This window comes from Zophobas morio, unplaced genomic scaffold, assembly GCF_036711695.1.
Source record: "Zophobas morio isolate AGI-343-1 ecotype UQ-CSIRO unplaced genomic scaffold, CSIRO_AGI_Zmor_V1 ptg000548l, whole genome shotgun sequence".
Classification (NCBI taxonomy): Eukaryota; Metazoa; Arthropoda; class Insecta; order Coleoptera; family Tenebrionidae; genus Zophobas; species Zophobas morio.
The window spans coordinates 29,362-50,602 of NW_026972651.1; the positions used below are offsets into that span (position 1 = coordinate 29,362).

Genomic DNA, 21,241 nt, shown 5'->3' on the forward strand with positions numbered 1-21,241 from the left:
ATGAAGCCGGACACCGAAGTTGAGGTGGAATTTTATTTAAAAAAAAAGTTTTCAGACATTCTAGTTGCTCTAACTATTCTTGAAAAGGAAGATCTTGATATGGTTTCTTTTTTATGTTTTATATATGAAAATATAATCTTACTGGTGTTAATTTGGACCTTTTTTTCTTTGGGCATATATGAAGAATTACTTTTATTTTCCTTGAGGAAAACTTTTATTATAAAATTACAACACGATTTTTTATTTTTACAAACATCAGAGTAATCATCTTATTGGTATAAAACGAAAATATTTAAAACTTGAATTTCTGAATGTCAAAGATTTACTGAAGGTAAGAAAAGTTCTTCATCCTTTAGTTTTACAAAATCAAGAAAATCTAAATCTGAAGAACTTGTACGATCTTAATAAAGAAAAGTTAAGCGGTTGCTTTTATTTGGTTATAATTTTATTAATTTAACTTTTAACAGCTCTTCTTCTGATGTATTGGCTTATGTACTTGATATAAGGGAATACGATGTGCCTTACCACATCCGAGTTGCCATTGATCTCTGTTAAGAAGCAATATCTTTCTTATAATTTTCTTTCTTACCCCTTCTGCCTTCAGCGATTTACGTTGGAAGGTGGTACGAGGTCAGGGTTGGTGCCAGTAACCCTTCCTTTACTCTCCGCACTGATATGGAGGAGCGGCCGGATTTGGTGAGCGTTTGTTATTCAAGACTTGAGATTGGACTGGACTTAAAACCCTCGCCGTGCGCTGCCCTCAGACCGTGCTGGCGTTCGATATCGAGACCACCAAGCTCCCCTTGAAGTTCCCCGATAGCGACATCGACTCCGTCATGATGGTGTCATACATGGTGGACGGCCAAGTACTGCACTCTCACGCTTACTTGCTGGCGTCTGCCTGTAACTTGCGTGACTCGAGGGCTACTTGGTTGTGAATAGAGAACTCATTTCGGAGGATATTGCTGATTTTGAGTACACCCCGACGCCCGAATATGAAGGGCCATTTACGGTGTTCAACGAGCCAAATGAGGTTGTGTGTTTCTCCTTTTGTCTCGAGGCATCCCCCTTATGCAACTCACAGAAGGCGACCCTTGAAAAGTTTATAGCGCATATTCAGGAAATAAAACCCTGCATTATCGTGACCTTTAATGGCGACTATTTTGATTGGCCCTTTGTAGATAAGAGGTGCGCTACTTCTTAAGTGTAAAATATTTGGTTCTGGTCAGCACTGATGGCGCCTTTGGGATTGCGTGCTTAGAGCAAATGTCAATGGGATCGACATCATGGGCGAAGTGGGGTTCGGTCCAGACGCACAGGATGAATACAAGAGCCGGCCTATTATCCACATGGACGCCTTCAAGTGTGATCTTTAGCATAACAGTAGTGCCTCGTGGCCTTACCATGGTTCATCCAAATCATAGATGGGTGAAGCGGGATAGCTACCTGCCCCAAGGCAGTCACGGTCTTAAGGCAGTCACCAAGGCGAAGCTCGCCTATGACCCACTAGAAATCAACCCCGAAGACATGTGCCGTTTTGCGTCGGAGCGGTATATTCTGTTCAAAAAGCTTCTGCTCTCAACTTAAGGAAATCTGCTAATTAGCCCGCAAGCCCTTGCTAATTACTCTGTGTCAGATGCCGTGGCCACCTACTACTTATATATGAAATACATACATCCTTTTATTTTTTCTCTCTGTTCCATAATCCCTTTGGAACCCGACGAAGTTCTCCGCAAGGGGTCAGGGACTCTTTGCGAGACCTTGTAAGTTAGCGTTTTCTCCAAGAAGTTTATTGGTAGCTCTTAATGCGATGCCTCCAGGCTTATGGTCGAGGCTTTTAAAGCGGATGTGATTATGCCCAATAAGCACCACCCGCCTCACACCAAATTTTATAAAGGAAAATTCATAGAAAGCGAAACGGTGAATTCCCTCAGCTCCTCGTTTATTTTTAATATTATTTTTGACACTGCACTACTTTGCATGCGCCAGTACGTTGGTGGCCATGTGGAGTCCCTTGAGGCCGGCGTCTTTCGAAGTAATATTCCCGTGGATTTTGATTTGGATGGACTGGCGCTGGACGAGGTGTGAAGCTTCTTACTTTTTCGTAGGGCGCTCCCTCCCATGCTTTCCTTCTGAAGTTGAAAAGTGGAGTTCCGGAGGCGCTGCGCTACACCCTCGAAAAAGAACTCGAAGTTGATCTGAGTACCATTCGAAACTTTGATGAAGTTCTTTATACGTTATTTACTGCTCTGTTCATCCTCATTATACTTTTGGAAAGGCTGTCTCTGAACTTCGCAGGAAGCTGGATGGTTCCCCTCTTCTTTTGTATCCCACCTGCGCTTCGGGGACGAGTTCTTTTTTTAAGATTTAAGAGTCGCGCCAAAAAGGGCGGAGTGCCCCCTCATCTACCACTTAGACGTGTCCGCCATGTACCCGAATATCATTTTAACCAATCGGCTGCAGGTGCGTTATGTTTCTGCTACGCTTGCCTGCCTTTTTGACGATTGGCACAGCCCTTTGCCATCGTCGACGAAGCTACTTGTGCAGCTTGCGACTTTAACCAATCGGGTACATCTTTTGCCGTGCCCTGCTTTGTCTTCTAAGATTCTTCTCTAAAGGGCTGCAATGCCAGCGAATTATGGACTGGAAGTGGCGCATGGAATACATACCTGCGTCAAAGCCGGGTATATAATTATTCCTGAAGAACTTAGTGTCTAAGCTTATTTTTTTTCCCCACTAGAATATGAACATGTGAAGCTTCATTTGGAATCTGAGCGCTTTCCTAATCTTGACCCTAAAAAAGCCTCAAAGAAGCCTCAACTTGCATTCTATGAGCTTTCAGGTCACCACACTTCGCATTTTCATTGGTTAAGCATAAATAATTGTTGTTTAGAAGCCGAGCAGGCCAAGTTTATTAAGATGCGCTTGGCTGATCTCTCTAAAAAAGTTGATAAACTGTTTTATTAGTCGTCTCATACACGTGCGTCAACGACGCTTTGGCAGATTCACAAGAAAAGCAAAGTTGCTACCGTTATAGACAGGACAAGCACTATTTGCATGCGCGAAAACCCATTTTACATCGATACGGTTCGCGCGTTTAGAGACCGCCGATATATTTACAAAGGTCGGGCAGTTCGCCGTTACCTGTTTCACGTGTTAATGCGCTGCACAGACAAGTTGAAGGCATGGCAAAGTAAACTCGCAAGAGCAACAGAGGTGGGCGAAAGGCAGAGTATCAAGAACATGGTGTGCATTATTTATAAAGTGATGTTCATTTCGAGTTTTAGGGGTTTTCTTGCAGATTGTCGTGTACGATTCACTGCAACTGGCCCACAAGTGCATTCTTAACTCATTTTATGGTTTGTCTTTTTGTATGTGGCGCAAAAAACATTCGGAGGTATTTACTTGATTGCTCGACTTAGGCTACGTCATGCGAAAGGGGGCCAGGTGGTTCTCTATGGAAATGGCCGGTATTGTTTGTCTGACAGGTTCGGCCATCATCCAAAAGGCGCGGAAGGTTTTGCCATCGTTTAAATAAGTCATTCTTTTCTGTACGATGGTGCTGTAGATTGTAGAGCGTATAGGAAAACCGTTGGAGCTTGATACGGACGGCATCTGGTGCGCCTTTCCCTCGTCTTTTCCCGAAAACGTTGTTCTTAACCGAATTAACGGCGAGCCTGATGTAGCCCCTTCCCTCTTTCCTGCACCATCGAATTTCTCTGTTCTATATTTTGTTTTTAAACGAGATTGTTGTGAGCTATCCGGGGGCGATGCTCAACGTGATGGTCGGTAACACTTTTACTAACCACCAATACCATGTTCTGGAGGACAAAACCGCCCTTCGTTACTCGCAGAGGAGGTTTCTTTGGCATTCTCGCTCCCTGTTTTCTCTATAATGACCACTGCTTTACTGTGACAGTGAAAACACAATCTTCTTTGAAGTTGACGGACCATACCGCGCCATGATACTTCCAGCCTCTAAAGAGGAGGACAAGGTCCTTGCTCGGTGTTTAGAGCAGTGAGCTTCCATAAGCATTTATTTAGCACCTGAAAAAAAGATATGCTGTATATAACAACGATGGTTCTTTGGCTGAACTCAAGGTGCTTCGCCTTGTCTTTCGCGATAGTTTGTTACCGCTTATGCATGTCATTGTTTTATGAGGGTTTTGAGCTCAAGCGACGTGGCGAGCTTCAGCTTACGAAAGCCTTCCAGTCGCAGATCTTTGAAAAGTTCCTCGAGGGGTACCACCTTTTTCATGGAACACCTTCCCCTCTAAATTTCATGCAGAACGACTCTTGTGGAATGCTATCAAGCTGTTGGCTCAGTGGCCAATCAGTGGCTGGATATACTCTACAACAAGGGAAGGTGCTGCACGTATTTGCGCTCTTTTTTTTTCCCAGTGTTTGTCTCAGCTCCACCTTGCGCAGCGAGCTAAGCGACGAGGAGATATTCGAGCTACTTTCTGAGACGCGTTCCATGTCGCGCGAGTTGGGCGATTATGGCGCTCAGAAGTCCCCCACCATCACGGCCGCTAAGCGCCTTGGCGAGTTTCTCGGGAGTGATACCCTCCGGGGGAAGGGGCTCTCTTGCAAGTTTATCATCTCCGAAAAGGTATCGCTCTATGAGGCCCATGAAGAGCATGTTAACCGCTCCTTGACTGTAGCCCGTCGGGTTGCCTGTGGCTGACCGCGCCGTTCCCGTCAACATCTTTTTGGCGGACCACCAATTAAAAGTTTTCTACCTACGTAAGTGGTTAAAGTTTCCGTCTCTTTCGGACTTTAACGTCCGCACCATTCTGGATTGGTATATTTGTTGACTTGATTTACTGCTCACTGCCAACGCACGTATTGCAGGGACTACTATATTGAGCGTTTTGGTGGCACAATTCAAAGAATTGTGACCATTCCTGCAGCCCTCCAGGCTGTATGTGCAAAATACTGGAAAGTAAAGTTGGACCTACTATCATAATTTACGTGCTTCTTTATAGGTTGACAATCCAGTCCCTCGTATAAAGCATCCAGATTGGCTTCACAAGCGCATCCGTTCTAAGAGAGCCGCGTTGCAGCAAAGGGGCCTCAGCTCGTTCTACCGCGTTATTGACCCGGATCCTCGTCGGCCAGTTGATATTGAGGAGTGCCAACTGCCTTGCATCGCTGCAGCCCCCCTTAGAGAGAAGACGGGCCTAACAAGTAAGGGGCACGTGAGCAATTGTGATGCTAACCTTCCAGGGGCGTTGGATCATAGACTCCCTGAGGAGGACTCAGCCAGGTTTTTGCTGTCTTTCTCTTTTTTAGAGATTGTGCTGTCTCGCTGCTCCTTAGCTCTCAGAGTTCCTCTTCAGTGGTACCCGGCACGGAGACGCATGATCTGTCGTCCGAAGCCTACGCTGCCTTATACGGCCCCCCACCTGACAAAACCGCAGACTACCAACTTTATCTTAATTATCTGAAAAGTCTCCTTTTTCTTTATTCTTTTCTTTTGTTCTTATGCCTTTCGTGTGTAGCGAAGTGGAAGTGGCAAGTAAAGATGCGGGCGCAGCGTCGAGGACAACACCATTTGCAAATCACATCTGGGCTCGAGACTTTCTTTCGGAGCGACGATGTCGTTCGCCAGCTGCGCGGTAACTGCTGGCAGATTATCCAGGTGAAACTTGTGACCTTGAAATCAGCCTTTTGGTTGACCCTAAACTACCTATGCAATTCACAGCTTTTGCCCACGAGGACACCTGGTGAGTTTCGCATGTGGGCGTTTGTTGGCGCTTCTGTTGTCGCTGTTACCTTGACTGTTCCAAGACTGTTTTATGTCAACTGCACAAAGGAGGATCCTAATAACGTGCTTTCCTTTACTAAACTAAAGGATTGTTGGTTTTATAGTCATGTGCACCATAGCGGTGGCCAAAGGTTTTTAAAGTACTACCGAGGTCCCTCCCCGCGCTCCACTTGTACGAATTTGCAATGAAAGAGAGCGCCTATCAGAACATGCTTAATATGAAGGAACTCTCTGGCTTTTTCAACCATCCAGAAATCGAGGTTTCTTACAGACGCCACACCTTTTGCTACCGACCTTCTACATAGCACGTGGCTAGTAGGGGGTTTACGAGACCAACGTTTCTCTAGAATACCGTGCCATCGTCGCTCTAGGCTGCGTCTGCCGCGTTAGCCAGTCGGCGGACCTTACAGGGACGGATCTGCACCTTCAGCTGGCCGACTTTACAAGTGATCACATGTCTTCTTCGGAATATCTGAAAGCAAACTCTTTTGAGGTTGTGTGCTAAAAAGCGGGATCTTTTCAATACCTTCAAAACTATATGTGTTCAGCACGTCTACATTGGTCAACATGGAAGAAAGGACTGCAGTCTCATTGGAGTATTTCGATCTGATTCAGAGCAAGCCGCTATTATAGTCGTGGATCCCCGAAATAAGAAGCAGTTACCTAGCCCCTCGTACGGAGCTGTTCTATTTTGATTTAAAAAATGGTCTATTCTGGTACCCTTACAGGCGCCTGTACAAGAAGTTAAGAGAAAAGTTTTTAGAACTCCACGTGGGCACCGATAATATAGAAATTGTTCTTCTCATGTAGGTCTGTACACGCCGTTTTTATTAACTTCATTAAAAACAGAGCGCCCCTCCGGAGAACATTTCGTTTAAAGTCGTCTACTCTACTTCGGGTCTCTTCCTTATTTTTTTTATTTTTATAGTATTTTTACTGCGCCCCGCCTTATAATAGAAACTGAAGCCTTTGATAGACTGCAACATTTCGTCCACGACTTCACAACTACCGTTAAAGGGGTAGTTGCCCCAATTTTGTCTGGCGTGCCCTGCATTTCCCTCATTGGCGCAGCGCAAGCCGTGCTTCTCTCTGTTGGACTGCTCTTGCTCTCTCGCAGCCCTCTTGCAAAACACTCCGGCATTGGCTGCCATGCCCCATTGTACGCCAAACCTCTTCTCTGATTTGGCTAGAATACTTTTAAGCTTGCTCTGCAGTGTTCATTAAAAACAACGCTGCCGGGGGAGGCGACTATAATAACGTGTTGCAGTGGGAATTTCTTGCACTTGAAAAACTGATTGAGCTCGCCCTCCACAGAGTATATTTATTTCATTATTTTATGAACTTGTTCTCAAAGAGTTTCACTTTTTTCTGCTAGAACCAATGGCTGCGGTCCCAAATAGCATTCTCTGCTTATGGTCACGTGCCCATCGGTATTTATTTATCAATATTGTCATAAAAATTGTGATAAACTCGTTATTTTAGGGAATTTGCCTTTTGACTATCCCGTCTATATATTGGACGTGTTTTATACCCGGCAGGTTCAGCTTGCCCACGTTAACCCTGAACTATTTATTAACCCATACGCAGCTGATAAGATTTGGCCACGTTTTGTGGGTTTCTGCCAATATCCGTCCTGACTTGGGCGGCAGAGAGGGTTATAATCATCTTCGCTCAATCCTTTTCGATACTATTTTAATACGTAAACAGGTGAGGATAATGTGTGGCTGTGCCACGTAGCGGAGGAGGGTTATTTTGAAATGACCAATGAGGGCTTTTATGATACGGTGTGTGTCGAACTCGAACTGTTGACGCTCGCCATCAACAGCATTGTCCACTCCGCTCAGCTCCACAGCGCCGAGGGTAAAGTTTGACCGGTTCTCTTCCCTCGCAGCTCATTTACCATTGGTAGGCGTCTCGGACGAACTTCCTTTCGATACCGCCAGGAACATTTTTCTAGAAGACAACTTGGTAAATATTCTTCTCTCTATTTTTTTTTCCTTTTGTATATTTACTTTCTTTCCTTGCAGCGAATGAAAACGGTGCTTACTGGCTACGATATCTCGTCGGCGTGCATTGCTGCCTTTCGAGTACTAAAGAGCGTGGTTCATAGGTATACACTTGCTATCCATATGCTTATCCACCCCGATGCTTTCGTTTTTTCCGCAGCCTCATGAACGAGGTCGTTCTGAACCATAACGAGCTGGCGGACACTCTTTGCATCCACTTCTACCGTTGGCTGAGCAACTCGCGATCTCTGCTATACGACCCGGCGCTGCACCAGCTGGTACAAACTCTGATGAGGAAGGTTTCCCGTCCACAAGCATCAAGTCTTCTACGTGTGCTCTCACCTGTGCTCACAGGTTTTCTTTCAGCTCGTCATGGAGTTCAAGCGCCTCGGTTCGTCCATTGTGTATGCGAACTTTACGAAGCTCATCGTTGCCACACCGAAGAGCAGTCTCAGCGATGCGGCTGCCTACATGGATTTTATTCTGCAGGGCATTCGGTGTTGCCCTCTTTGGTCTGTAAGCCTCTTACCGCTTCCCAACTTTCATTTTATTTGCAGAAAACAAGAAGTTTTTGCGCTGCTTGATCTTGTCCCGGTGGTGTACTGGGAGCAGCTCTGGTGGCTCGACAAGTGCAACTATGCGGGCATGCAGACCAGGAAAACTACAGACCATTTTTCTGGTTCCTTCTTTTTGTGTCCGTGTTGGGGCAAGGGACTCACTTTACTGAATAGAGGGCCCGTGCGACTTTGTTAGTAGCCTCAACATCAAGGAATACCTCCCGATCCCGTTGCAACGCGTAAATCTATTACTTTTCTTTATTATTATATGCGAGTAACTTTTTCCTTATAAACTTTGAGTCTTTTGAACTTGTAGTTGGAGACTTCATATATAAAGTTTATGAGAGCAGTCGCAGCGAGCAGCTGGACCACCAGAAAGTTGGGGCGCCTTCTTCTGTCAAAACCAGGAGGTTGTTGGGGAGTATTTTTTTTTATATCAAGGTTTTTTAAGAAGACACTTTTGTTATGAAGCAGACTACAAGATGGCAGGCGTTCTAACGAGACAACCCGCGTGCAGGAGCTCTTGAGCGGCGTGGGCAAAAAGCTTTTCAAGCTCCTCCCTGACATTCGCGTGAGTGTTGTCCAATCCCTGATATTTTTTGTATTCGCGATTTTATTAAAATCTTTAGAAGGCTACTGGCTACGAGTTTCCTGCTTTGCCGGGCTCTCATCTTGCCATGAGCGATCCCGCTATAGAATTCGCTAAATTTGTGCTTAAGATTCTTTCCTTGGATGCTGCCATTTCCGATGAAGTATGGATTGATTATTTTTAATAAGGACAGTTTTCTGATGGGAAAGTCCATCTTTTTAAGGTCGCCCTGTTGCGCAAAAATCTTTTCCGGCTATTGGGCGTTAGTGAATTTTCTGAGGAGGCTATATTTAGAAACCCATGTGCGTCCTACACGCTACAAGAAGTCATTTGTAGATTTTGCAATGATTGCCGCCCGCTTGATCTCTGCAGGTATTCTTCTGAGTTTCTCCGCAGCATAACTTTGCACTTTTTAATGGAAAAAAAAAGAGATCCCCAACTTGTGCAGCGGGTATGGCAGTGCCCACAGTGCGACCATCCCTACGACTTAGAATTGATAGAGCAAACCCTCATAGACACATGGAGTCAGAAACTTCTTTCCTATCAGTTGCAGGATTTGGTTTGTACCAAATGCCATCAAGTGAAACGTGAGCACATGCCTCTGCTATGCAGCTGCTCCGGCTTCTACACTACAAAAATTCACCATCAGAGTTTTACAGAAGAAATGCAGACATTCCACCGCATTGCCAAGTACCATAAATTTGAACTGCTAGAAGAGTTTGTCACATGGAATGTGGACCTTGCCAATGGCGCTTCATTTTAACTGTTATGCATCCTACTTTTCTGCGCTTGCAAGAGGTTAAAGGCTAGTAATGCACTGCGGAGGAACCCGATAAAGTCTATGAATCTCTCTTGTATAAAAAAGTTACAGCGAACCGGTTTTGTTATAATATAGCTGGACTATAAGAAGACAGACGGCATGGTTTTATATATGAATTTACTATACTTTATTGACTCCGTAAGCGATTAAAAGGTCTGTGACTGTGAGCGTATTTCACATATAAAACTAATATATTCCAAGCTTAATAAGCAATAGCACAGAGGTTTGAGTTTTATTTCTCTATAATATTGTAAGTAATTTATAAGTGGTCATATAAAATGTAGCTAAAACTATTTCCGCTCTGACCGTATTTAGGTGCTATGACATTAACAAAAATAGTAGAGCACATGTTTATTGCAATATTCTTCCTTTTGGGTACAACTTAATGCCCAGAAAACAGGCTGAATAGGAGTGCATTATCTTTTTGAAAAGGTACCAGACTTGCTCCAAAAATAGAGTGAAAAGTTTTTACATAAAAGAGTGCAAACTGAAATTCATTGAGGCAAGAAATAAAGGAAAAAAACTACTTCAACTTTCCGTTCAAAAACTGAATCAAATCCCCCTTTTTGTAGCGTTGCGCTTCTATAGCAATAATATCAATTCGGCTTTGCATATAATAGGCAGCGAAGTAGCCCAACCTTGAAGGGCTCTGGTGAAAATAGCGGAAACAAGCTCCCCGCTGAGTTCTCGTGAAAGCATATTAGCAAGGCGTTCGACTTTTGAAGTGTCTGGATAGCAATTCATTTAAGAATTCATGCAATCAATACTATTGGATAAACTTTTCCCGGGAGACTTAATTTGCTTCAAAAACTGTTCGACGGATCCCAAATAATGAAGCTCAGCAGGCGCCGAGAGTCTCTTTAGAACGGCGGAGGGGATATACGGTGCAGGGAAGGCACTGCGTTCGGCCATTATCGCAGGTCTCCTGGGCTCGTGCTGAAGTAGCGTGGACCACATGTGCGATACTTTGGTGTCTCCATGGCGGTAAGGGACTACAGGGGGTTCTTTGGAGAGGCGTGAGTTACCCACGAGTACAGCCGCACATGAAGTTTACCGCTGGGTTGGACGGGCTCCGATTCGGGGGTTTCTTCGGAGCTATCCAAAAGGACGGGCGGTGCTATCAAGGCGGCAGGAGTATTACGTGTCCTTATGATTTGCTTAAAATGCTGATGCTTAGCGAAGCGGGTTCTCGTGTTCTTCAAGAGTGCGTTGTGGGTTGTATTTAGGCTGGGCGCCTCGTCAGGGCGCTAGAAGAGGGAGAGATAAAGAGTAGCGGGAGTAATATATCACTAGTACAATGTCATCGCACAAAAATTTATTGGTTGGTGGATTTTCGATTTCTATTTTTCTAAATTTGATTTGCTCCCTCCTTGCTAGAGCGCGCTCATAGGCTGCCGAGAAGGCTCCCATGTCGGCCACGGAGACATGGTGTTTGGATTCTGCACAGCAAGCAATACAGATGCATACAAATGGAGGGAGGGCCCCGCTTACCCTCATCCTCATAAGATTTTTGTTCATAGGCAGCATAGAACTGATTGGCCATTCGATGGTAAACGTGGACAAGTACTTCACGCTTTATGTCGAATGGATTTTTCGCCTGGAAGTAAAAAAAAATCCTTAAGAGGAGCAAAAATAAGAAATCCGTGACAATTGGAGACCTGTATCACGGCGACCCCTTCTATAGTGGCAGCCCTGATTGGGATGATATTATATGCAGTAAAAACGGTTAAAAAATATCAACATGGGGTGTGAAACCTCAGGGAAGACCTCTTAACCAATAAGCCGGTGCCATGCTCTTCATGCGCGCCCGCACTCAGACGATCGCACTCGCTTTGCATCTGGGCAAAGGGCGAGCAATAGAAAGCAGATCCACGTGACGTTCCTGACAACTGAAGCACCTGCTGCTTTATCCTATGAAGATAGCTCGAGATATGAGGCGGGAGAGCCCCCGTGTGCTGCGGATCCATAAAGCGATCGGCCCCAAAGCGTTGCAGTCTTTGCCTGGGCAGTGTGAGAGGGGGCAGCTATTGGGTCGAGAGCCGAAGTTCAATACTTCAAGCACGGAATGTAATAGGGGGGGATGTCGCGAAGGTAAGCGTCCAGCTCATGCCGCCATTTGCTGGTGGGGTTCGGGTTCCTTTTCAGCTCGCCTTGACCGCGGAAATTCTCAGTAAAACCATTGCAATTGGATCTCAGGGAATCACCGAGCAAGGAAAACAGTGCGGGATAGTTGTAGGGCAGCACAAACAGGTTCACGCACAGATTCTTAGAGGACGGCTTCAAAAATCCAAAGGGATGGCCTCGACCAGGTGTATAGTGGCTGTTTAGTATAAAGACCTACCACCAGACGGCCGCTTAGCCAACCAACAGCCAGAGTTAGTGGATACCAACCTGGTAGGCTGTGTTTGGATTGTTCTCTTCTAGCAACACTTGAGTTAGCCAGCAACTCTCTAGCTGGTATTTGTCGAACATGCCGTCCTCCACCTAAAAAAAACGTGCCAAGCGAGAGAATGGTGTTAACTGGAAGACGAGAATCAACCATCCAGGAGGTTGAAACAGTTGAAAAGTAGATGACGCTCTTCGCTTTTTCCCGTGGAGGGATTTTAGAAGCACTGGCTTTAAGCCAATAGGCTTCTGGTATCGGCCAGATGCCAAAGGACGGCACATGCATGAAGATGTTAAGTGCGCTGTGCGGTTTCAGCTTCCGGGCGAGCGAATTTTGCGCTTCTGTTAAAAAACTATAAGCAAACAGGTCATAAAAAAGGCGCGGGTAAAAAATATAAGAACCGCCCGAATCCTCCCCAGGTAGTGGCTCAAAGCTGACTATTACGCCGCGCTGCTTAACTTTGGAGGCCAGAAACTCCATCGCTGACTCAGCCTCTTTTATGCTATTGACAGTAATGCACTGGCCGCCAGATGCCTGGCAAAACGGCTCGATGCCCGAATCAGAGTGGCTTCCAGTGAACTTGCAAAAGATTGGTTGATCGAAATTAACGTGATAAGGCAACTGAGGTGCCCTTGAGAAGGCCTTGAGATATACAAGAAACCATTGAAATATTGCAACAGACAAAAAATTTTACAAAATTACGGGTATTTTTAGAGTTAAAGCGAAGATGCGCTGATCCCAACGAAAAGGTTCCAGGGAGAGCTCAGAACCTGGCTGTTTTCCACCGGGCCAAACAACCTGATTAGAAAAAGAAAAACAAAATACTAAATCTCTTAAGGTTCTTGGATACTGCTGGGGTTGGCAAAAGACCTACGTGGCTAAGATAAAAAAAAATAATCACTAACCGAATTATAAACTTCAGTAGCTGAAACGAGAGGCCCACCGTCAGTTAAAACTATAACAAGAGCAGGATCTACATTCCAAGGTTGCCGTCCCTGAAAAAAAATTATTTAATTGGCATAAAATGTTAAACACGAAAAGTTAATAAAAAGGAAATAATAAATTCCTGGCAGTAAGAATCAGTTCCAGTTAGAAACCTTGTAGAGTTTAAGACTTCAAAAACGTTTTTAAGAGAATTCTAAAAAAAAGAATTATTGTTAATGATTAATATAAAAATAGTAAAGCTACTGATACCCCGACGTCGGTAAGATCCTTAGGCTTTAGTTTTCCCAGCTCTTCTTTCAGCTTAGAAGGCAAGTCTTTTGGATGAACCTCGTAAGGAAGTTGTGATATTATAGTGATAGTAGATTTATAGTTGAAAATGTATGGAAATTAAGTTATAGTATTTGGATTTATAAAACATACCTTTAAAGCACAAACAACTTCCTCTTCAAAGGACATGAGCAAGTAACTGGTGTTAACCTTTAAGAGAAAAGTTAAGTTTCTACTATTTCTAAGAACCAGTTATAAAGCGATATGAAGACCTGTGGTGCTTTAACTTGTGCTTGTGTTTGAAATAAACTTATTAAATTCCTGGCTATGTCGAGGTATGAAAAACCTAAAAGAATAACTAAGTGAGACAAGTTAAATTTTTATAGTATTGTTCAAAAAGGAGCAGGTTATAAAGAACCCTTTTCACTTCTCTGGCTCATTGAACCGCTAGTATCGACTAAAAAAGCAACGGTGAGACTGGCCATAGAAATTTTTAATTTTAAAAAATGCTATCAACTACAATATAATCTTTATTAGAGTAGTGATGTTTTGGCCCTGAAGCGCTGATGTGCTTTGTAGTTATACCTTTATGTTGTAATTCTCTAATATTTAGAAATAGGAAACAAAATTAAATTCATGCTATTCAAATTTTTTAAATATGATATTTATTTATGGAATACAGTACAAAACCAAACATCACCTTGAGCATGGAATGGTTTTCTTAGTTATCGCTCAACGTAGAACTATTGGAGGGTTAACTTAACTAACTCTTTTTTTACTTGTCAATCTTATTTCTGCAACCACGTTAGTTTTCAATTATATTAAATATTTTTTTTAAGCTTTTTTTCTTCATGTGGTGGCGTTGATGTCAAAACCAAATGTTAATGATATTATCTTATATTATATTATTGGTAAAGTATGCAGTAAAAACCTTAAATTATAGGTGAAGGTTGTTTAATCACAGCGCACATTTGTTGTGCCCGTGCTTAACGGCATTGCATTAATTTTTTACTTATTTTTCAGTTGGTGACAAACTAACGTGTTTGGGATCAGCCTTGAAAGTATTTATATCAGTAAGTGAATAATCATTTTAGTGTAACGTAAGCTAAACGAGAAAATTATGTGCTTAAGCTTATGATAATCTTTAATTTGTTGTCGTCGTAGTTAAGAGTTGAAGAACTTTGATGAGCAAACTCAAGGTGATAAGTTCAATTCCTTGTCTTCATACTGGTACGAAAAGTATCTTTTTAATAGCATCCTATGTAAGAAACAAACGAAAGCGACTTAATTTTAGTCCAGGTTTCAATGTTGTTATACTTTCTTAACCGCAGCTTGCGTATGAACACTACAAATGGATAAAAAGGTTTCAACAAACTTTGTAAAGTGGAACACACATTGAGGGCTAACTAAATAGATAAGGCGTTGACAGCACGTTTTAAAAAAAGAACTACCTTCGTTTAGGCCGCTGGCTAGCTCGTTTGACGTTTTCAACTTTTGATGATTACTGCTGAGAGCTACACATTTGTGACTTCTGGTACTTCCCTTTCAAATTTGCAGAAGAACGGTAAGGCTACAGTATCATCAGAGGTACAGCAACACTGGGAAAAGCTGTTTCTAAAATTGGAACGTTTACTTCAGTTGAAAGATGCAGAGGTTACTTCAGAGGATAAAGAAGGGTATATATAAATTTCATTTCCATGCTGCGGTAGTACTTTTATAATTACCTACAGTTTGTGTATGTTGGAAGATTCGTATAAATCTATTGTTTTTGCTCTTGATGAACTACTAGATGAATTAAAGTCGGGTTAAACTTATATACTTGTAACAAAAGATAAACGTTGCTTATTACGTTTTTTCTACGGGGTAACAGGAGAAATTTTATATGATCCTAGACGAATGTTGCATTGCCTTTTGAATGGTCCTCTTCAATTCAAAAACAATTGGCAGATGATCCAGAACGTATACCCCTTACTCTGTTCATATTTTATTTAACTAACGTACATTTAATATATGAGGGTCTATACGCTTTTCCTTATGTCTTTACATTTCTTCAAGAGAGTCTTGAAGCGTTTTTGTCTACGGACGTTGATTTTGTTTACTCCAAAATTATAAAATTTTTAAAAGGTATTTGTGCGTTTCACTAGAGACCTTTCTGTATACTTTTTATATAACCATAAAACTTAGATCTTGTGTAAATTAATAATATATTAAACTGTTATGAAATATTACGAGTAATACTAGTATACTATTATTTACGTAGGCTTTTATTTTTTTGGGTATTATTAAGGATACCAGTTTTCCTCCGGTGTTAGCTGGAAATTTGATTGTTTGTTAGCGTGTATTTCGTTAAATTAAAAAGAATAGTTGAGTTGTTATTAAAATTATTTACTCCTTGGCAGTATTTTTACTGTTTACCCCTATTATCTTAGAGCAATATTCTAACATTGTTAAAAAACGCAGACGGATCTTGTAATTCGGCACAACTTATTAAGATTAATAGTTGGTCAATTTTGATTGTTAGTGTATTTGCTAGCACTTTTCAATCTTTTCCTGTTTTCATCTAAATTTTAAGTATAGCAACACAAGTAGACTTAAGGGTAGCAGTTTCAAAGTACTTTTAATTTGATTAAAACTTTTAATAACTTAATTTATATATTAACACTTACTATAAGTTTTAAAAGATTACAAAGGTTACATATTACCTGAAGCACTCCTGTTTCACAACTACTTCTGGTGTTCTCTACAATTAATTTTTATCGATTTTTTATTTTTTTATGGTTTTTTTACTTTTAAATACTGTTTAGCAGATTTGCCTTTTAGACTTCTTTTTAAAGAATTTAGTATCGCATCAGTTTATATCATTTTATTTTTACTTTAAGAAAAATTCACTTTAAATATAAATTTTTTTTAAAGCGCAAATTACTCAAAAATAAAGTCCAATTTCTTTATAAAAGCATTAACAAGGCACTATTAGCAGTTTTTCTAGTTTTTTTTATAAGCCAGCATCAGTTAGGGAGGAATTGGTAACATTTTATAATAAAAATTCATGACTACTCTAGTTTTTACGAGAATTTTTAAAAAGAGCTAATTTGAATTCTACGCTATTTTTTAACTTATTGTTAATTCTCAGACGAAAAACGGGAACTGAGAGAGGCTGCAGCGTGGGCTTTCGGTTCAGTGGCTGAACTCATCGGAAACAAAATATTTACTTTTTTTTCGAAGGAACTTCTCACCACGAAACAATCCAAAGACACGAGAGAATTAGAAGGATTTCAAGTAAGTTAATTGAGTTAGTTAATCAAATGTTTTCGCTAAGCAAATTCTACTTTGATCTTTAATTTTTTAATTTTTTACAAGTTTTAACTGAATGGGTTTGATTTTTGATAGGTTGCTGTTGGTTTTACTGTTAGAAGCTGCAAAGACATCAGCTACGAAAATTTTGCGTGAGTTTTTTTTTGTTTATTTTTTTTGGATTGTAGATCCGAACTTGATTGTATACTCCTAGTTTTTGTTTGGACTATCTCCTTCCTTTTATGTTTCTTGATCTCTCTGATACGCACCGGAATGCAGTTCGTGTGCAGAGTATAAAAGGTTTATCCTCACCGTTATATATATATATCAATTTCAGTTATTATTGGGGATGTATAGCGGTTGAACGCTGCATTTCAGAAATTCACGGGCAGCTTTTGGTACTTAAAAACACCGATGAAAATCTTACTTGGTCGCATTTCTTGGTTACACAGAAAACTTCGTTGCTTAACCCTTTTTATAGGCATGCAAGACTTGCTGAAAGCGCCCGAAAATTGTTAAGTGACGAGGAAATTACCGTCAGAAGAGTAAGCCGAGTCCGTCATTAATGCTCTTGCGGAGTTGTGAAAAATGTTGGCTTCGCGCAGGCAGCCGCTTCGTTGCTAAACTGCTTGCTTTCGGTTCCAAACACTGAAACCGGCATCGCGGATCACGTGGAGATGCTTCTTGATGACCTTTCTCAGGCAACCACGTGGGTCCACCGCCACGGCATCAATATGACTATGCACCTTTTATGTCTGGACACCGTTAAGGTTTTATTAGTTGTATTGAACCATTGGCGGAACGATTATTGACCCATCAAGTAGGTTTTGCGGTTAGAAGGCCTGCTGGATCGTCTCCTCGAGAGCATGCAAGTTCAGAATAGGCACACGCATCCCGGAGTGCCTCGAAGGACGGCCGTGACTATTTGCGGGCCTGCTAATGCCGAAGCCGGATCTGCCATAGTCGCGCTTTATAAATCGCTCTGGCAGCTTGGGCACCCCAGGGCGCATACCCTTTATCAGAGCGTGGTCCATGCGGAGCTTCTGGCTCTTTTGGAGTCACCCATCCCACATTGTCAGGACGCGGGAGGTCTCCTGCTCTTTAGCGCTTCTTTTTTTTCTTGGAAAACTCTTCGTCCTTCAGGAGCGTGCTTTAACTTCCTGCTAAACATGGATTGTCTGTCGGAGCAGCAGAAGCTCGAGCTGCTCGTCCACTCTTACCAGAACAATTACGGGTGCATTTTTTGTACGTGTGATGCAGCCATATGCCGGTTACTACCCCTTCCCCTTGCAGTCACGGCGCCGTGGCCCAATCAAATTCCAGAAACTGGGACTTTGTGTTAGGTTAGCCCTTCGCCATGATTTGCGCCAACCACTCTTTTCTGACGAGCTTATTTATGTATAGAAGAGAAAAAGAAAGCCGGTGTCTCCCCTGACGAGTTTGTTGCTTCTGTTGCGCCACTGCTGCTCTCCTGGATATCGCAGGACGGCCACTTGAACTCCGAACTTATCGATGTGCGCGAAAGTTACTTCAGAGGTTCACTGGAGCTTTGCTAGAGGCGCTTTGCTAGGCAGACTAACAGGACCTTTAGCACTCGCTGAGCTATTTCGTTCCGTGGAGCAAAGCCTTTTCGTGTCCCTACCCACTCCCGGCTATGTACTAGAAAGCATCATTGCGGGCTGCAAGAACACGTATTTTTTTTGTCTCGTTAAAGTACACTTTTGCCTTGTTAATTGTTAGAAGAGACGAAGACGGCAGCGAGTATGCGCGAGTGGAAGCGTGGAAGGCCTTGCATGCTTTTTTTATCCTCTGTGCACGTGGTTTTTATGCACTCCTCAGCCTTTTATATTGCGTTGCTGATGCTTTTATGCATTTAAGGCACCTGTTCAGAGGAAGTTATTATTGCACTTGCCGACAATTTCGTCGAGCTTGCAGCAGAAGGCCTGGTAATCACGTGGCTTCCCACGTGATATCCTCTATTTTGTTTAACTGAACTTCTCTGTCCTCGACCAGTGCGACGAGGAGAATGCAGTTGTTGGGAGCGTCTTGAAGGCAATTTGCAGCTTGAAAATTTCAGGACTCGATAGAGACATTCCGCTGTTACCTCTACTGGGGCCCATCCTATTGCTGACCTACACGCGTGGAGAAAACAAATTCGATGCTATTTTAACTACATCTTGCGTGTTTGGTAGCTGCACTTTACTCTTCGCTACCTCGCGCTCCTTCAAGCCTTTTTAGGCAACCATAAAAGTCTCATTGCAACCTATCCGCACTACGTTAGCATTTTATTTGAGGGGCTAAAAGATAGGTTTAACCTCGGCATGGACGGCGACTCCGACATCGAGCCCGAAATAATCGAGGCCGGTCTTTTCCTCACCTGCCTCTAAACGTTTCCCGCTGACTTTGCCTCAGGCAGTCGCCAAGCTGCTGTGCGACCTCTCACAAATAAAGTTTACGAGTAGCGAAGGCCGTCACGTTCTACTTGTGAATTGCTTGCGAGTTTTGTTAGGAAACTATCAGCAGCTGGGCGTTCGTACGCACTGCCTGAGTGCCCTTTGCAATCTTCTGTGCATTGAGGTCCTCATCTGCACTCAGCGGTACTACATGTTTGTAACGTAACGGACTCCAGGTGCACCCTCCTTTGACCGCTTATATTTTACGCTGCCTTCTTTGCGTCATTTTGGGCAGCATGGACTCTCTCCCCACCGACTTTTTAGACAACCCGTACCTTTTTCCTCAAAGGCTGCAGTTTTACTATGTTTTTCCAATTTTTTTTATTGTACTGTGCAGAAACGTCATTGATTATAAACATCTGGATCAGCAGCTTTTATCGAAAAATTCTATAGAAGAACTTAACGAGCCCTTTTATGCACCGCAGCTGCTTTTGTGTGCCGAGTCTCTTCGGCGGATTTCTCTTTGGCTAAATACTAGCGAGCATAGCCTAGGCTCGTCGGTTTTGTCGAGCATTTTTAGGTTTCCTTAAACCTTTTGCTGGTAATGCTTAGCTACACTTTTTTTGTGTAAAGGGAGTTGCGAGGAGTAACTAATGGTGCCTTTGCAGTGTGGGCCGTCTCACGGAAACTGGCAGACTTCTTTGGTACTGCTATTGAGGGTATGACTTTCTTTATCATTCTAATACTCGGCGCCACTTATTTTTGCGCGCAGATGATTTTTTAGTCGATTTGCTGGAAGAGTGGGGTCTTGCCAACCACTACTATTCGCCCCTCGTAAGCCGGAAGAAAGGCCCTCTTCCCCTCTTGGGATTGACTTTCTTTCCTATTTTACTTAGAGCGACTCGTTTTCGCAAGTATTGAAGACTGCCATGAAAGAAACTGAAATGCCTGACAAAGGCGATGTTCAATCCCAAGTAACTGAACGCCTTAGAATTTATTTTGTAGCAGAAACCCTCCGCCGTACTCTCGCGGCTGGATACCGTCCTACCCCTGAAAATATTTACCTGGTCTCCTCTCTATTTAACATCACTTTCATGGCATTTTATTGACTGCCCACAGGATATTCCTAAGCTCGTGCACTTAGAAGAAGTTGATGCAGAAAATGAAAGCAACTCTTTTTTTTTACTTGAAAAGGAACTCGAGGCTCTGCCTTGCCATCAACTTGACATATTTTCGATTGAAGCTCCTCTCAATGCTTTAGAAAAACTGACGCACGCTTGTATGGAGAAGTTTGAAGAAAGTGATGTGAAACAACTGAGCGATAGTATCCTTGTTCATCTTGGATTGATCAAGGTCGGATGGCCAGTTGCTTATTTGATAGGCGTGCCCGTACTTATTGTTTTGCTCAGTCCGAAGAAAGAATCCGGATTGCCGACAAGACGATTTGCGGATTGGCTAAGGTTTTACCCTCTCGCTCTACTGCTTGGTGTACTTAGAAAACACTACAATGAAGGTGGCCACGTGGGTTGTCCGCCATCCACTTTTTAGCACTCTAAGCATGAAGGCTACCGTAGCGTTACTAATCAAACTTGTACGAAGTACTGGAACGTACCGCAAACGCGCGAGAATGACCTCTTATATCTGCTTACTGCGGTTAATTTTACTTTAAATACTACGCACTCTTTCCAGTTCCGATTAGCCTATAGCTTGCTTGACACGTGCTTCCAGTGTATAAATGAAGGCATTTCGCCTTCTTTAAGAAGAAGTTGGTACGAGGATCTTATTATCATTGGTAAAAATATTGCAGCGGTTATCATCAAAATCAAACAAGTAATGTGAATATTATAGGAGCGAAACAGTGGCATAGGAAGCTACGTAATGGTGCCACTATACAGCTAACGGCGGCTATTGTACGCCTTGTGACGAAAACTCCCGCCTTACACGACCGTCCTTATTAATATCATTATTGTTTTCACCTCTTACTTTTCGTTAATGTTACGCAGAAGTGGCGACCGTATGCCAGCTTATAGTTGATTCAGCAGCCAATGACGACCTGCAAGAACTTCGTGACCCTTTATTTGAGGTCACGCAGGCGCTTGCATCGTGCGCACCCACACTTTTGAAGTATCCAGAGCCCACGCCTCTTCTTTCTGTGAAGGATAACTGTACTTTCGTTCAGAATCAAGAGCATGCAGAATAAATAATCTTTTGCTTTTA

General features: G+C 42.8%; 3 protein-coding genes across 5 annotated transcripts; 2 read left to right on the forward strand and 1 right to left on the reverse strand.

The window, feature by feature from the left end:
- LOC135121313 (DNA polymerase epsilon catalytic subunit A-like) lies at window positions 1-9,867 on the forward strand. Its single transcript, XM_064045631.1, has 58 exons — window positions 1-24; window positions 260-414; window positions 468-550; window positions 605-696; window positions 765-866; window positions 923-1,033; window positions 1,085-1,188; window positions 1,262-1,363; window positions 1,425-1,550; window positions 1,605-1,763; window positions 1,821-1,920; window positions 1,990-2,082; window positions 2,139-2,225; window positions 2,279-2,309; window positions 2,366-2,463; window positions 2,514-2,568; window positions 2,619-2,684; window positions 2,741-2,946; window positions 3,004-3,124; window positions 3,173-3,246; window positions 3,302-3,359; window positions 3,423-3,517; window positions 3,569-3,682; window positions 3,747-3,859; window positions 3,920-3,995; window positions 4,045-4,101; window positions 4,163-4,242; window positions 4,289-4,366; window positions 4,429-4,612; window positions 4,665-4,804; window positions 4,855-4,924; window positions 4,989-5,269; window positions 5,323-5,453; window positions 5,505-5,644; window positions 5,708-5,833; window positions 5,890-6,030; window positions 6,090-6,263; window positions 6,319-6,443; window positions 6,499-6,565; window positions 6,620-6,668; window positions 6,728-6,789; window positions 6,842-6,929; window positions 6,985-7,085; window positions 7,146-7,200; window positions 7,253-7,308; window positions 7,358-7,424; window positions 7,478-7,630; window positions 7,680-7,738; window positions 7,798-7,880; window positions 7,937-8,075; window positions 8,131-8,273; window positions 8,334-8,455; window positions 8,508-8,572; window positions 8,634-8,743; window positions 8,805-8,904; window positions 8,963-9,085; window positions 9,146-9,294; window positions 9,352-9,867. The coding sequence occupies exons 1-58, from the start codon at window positions 1-3 to the stop codon at window positions 9,683-9,685; spliced, it is 6,297 nt and encodes a 2,098-aa protein (XP_063901701.1). The 3' UTR covers window positions 9,686-9,867.
- A 211-nt stretch (window positions 9,868-10,078) lies between these two features.
- On the reverse strand, window positions 10,079-13,925 carry LOC135121306 (integrator complex subunit 6-like). The gene is made up of 21 exons (XM_064045624.1): window positions 13,759-13,925; window positions 13,613-13,686; window positions 13,494-13,550; window positions 13,323-13,400; window positions 13,194-13,266; window positions 13,034-13,122; window positions 12,831-12,926; window positions 12,530-12,770; window positions 12,282-12,469; window positions 12,134-12,226; window positions 11,796-12,079; window positions 11,641-11,743; window positions 11,498-11,580; window positions 11,401-11,434; window positions 11,234-11,339; window positions 11,039-11,181; window positions 10,797-10,989; window positions 10,522-10,746; window positions 10,381-10,470; window positions 10,270-10,324; window positions 10,079-10,182 (listed from the first exon to the last, which is right to left on the reverse strand). Exons 1-21 carry the CDS (start codon window positions 13,823-13,825, stop codon window positions 10,125-10,127), a joined length of 2,430 nt encoding a protein of 809 aa, XP_063901694.1. The 5' UTR covers window positions 13,826-13,925; the 3' UTR covers window positions 10,079-10,124.
- An 897-nt stretch (window positions 13,926-14,822) lies between these two features.
- LOC135121305 (uncharacterized) lies at window positions 14,823-21,241 on the forward strand. 3 transcript variants are annotated; one of them, XM_064045620.1, is made up of 31 exons: window positions 14,823-15,016; window positions 15,071-15,144; window positions 15,211-15,299; window positions 15,356-15,464; window positions 16,471-16,616; window positions 16,728-16,783; window positions 16,846-16,931; window positions 16,989-17,061; window positions 17,113-17,176; window positions 17,237-17,401; window positions 17,456-17,720; window positions 17,775-17,865; window positions 17,925-17,974; window positions 18,036-18,167; window positions 18,223-18,322; window positions 18,375-18,451; window positions 18,510-18,577; window positions 18,645-18,819; window positions 18,870-18,995; window positions 19,048-19,208; window positions 19,261-19,355; window positions 19,422-19,604; window positions 19,658-19,743; window positions 19,797-19,858; window positions 19,921-20,091; window positions 20,144-20,377; window positions 20,434-20,484; window positions 20,538-20,677; window positions 20,731-20,816; window positions 20,873-20,971; window positions 21,028-21,241. In XM_064045620.1, the coding sequence occupies exons 1-31, from the start codon at window positions 14,838-14,840 to the stop codon at window positions 21,222-21,224; spliced, it is 3,690 nt and encodes a 1,229-aa protein (XP_063901690.1). In that variant the 5' UTR covers window positions 14,823-14,837; the 3' UTR covers window positions 21,225-21,241. The 3 variants fall into 3 exon arrangements, with proteins under 3 accessions (XP_063901690.1, XP_063901691.1, XP_063901692.1); XM_064045621.1 differs by having other exon boundaries at window positions 18,375-18,448; XM_064045622.1 differs by lacking the exons at window positions 20,731-20,816; window positions 20,873-20,971; window positions 21,028-21,241 and having other exon boundaries at window positions 20,144-20,348; window positions 20,406-20,484; window positions 20,538-20,661.

Coding starts and splice junctions, on each gene's coding strand:
- LOC135121313 (XM_064045631.1), top strand. CDS start 1: ATGAAGCCGGACACCGAAGTTGAG. Junction 1,364..1,424: donor ATCCACATGGACGCCTTCAA/GTGTGATCTTTA, acceptor TCCAAATCATAG/ATGGGTGAAGCGGGATAGCT. Junction 4,805..4,854: donor GTCCGCACCATTCTGGATTG/GTATATTTGTTG, acceptor CACGTATTGCAG/GGACTACTATATTGAGCGTT.
- LOC135121305 (XM_064045620.1), top strand. CDS start 14,838: ATGATTACTGCTGAGAGCTACACATTTGTGACTTCTGGTACTTCCCTT. Junction 15,465..16,470: donor AATTATAAAATTTTTAAAAG/GTATTTGTGCGT, acceptor GTTAATTCTCAG/ACGAAAAACGGGAACTGAGA. Junction 17,975..18,035: donor AAACTGGGACTTTGTGTTAG/GTTAGCCCTTCG, acceptor ATTTATGTATAG/AAGAGAAAAAGAAAGCCGGT.
- LOC135121306 (XM_064045624.1), bottom strand. CDS start 13,825: ATGGCCAGTCTCACCGTTGCTTTTTTAGTCGATACTAGCGGTTCAATG. Junction 11,340..11,400: donor AAGGGGTCGCCGTGATACAG/GTCTCCAATTGT, acceptor TTTTACTTCCAG/GCGAAAAATCCATTCGACAT. Junction 10,990..11,038: donor AATTTTTGTGCGATGACATT/GTACTAGTGATA, acceptor TCCCTCTTCTAG/CGCCCTGACGAGGCGCCCAG.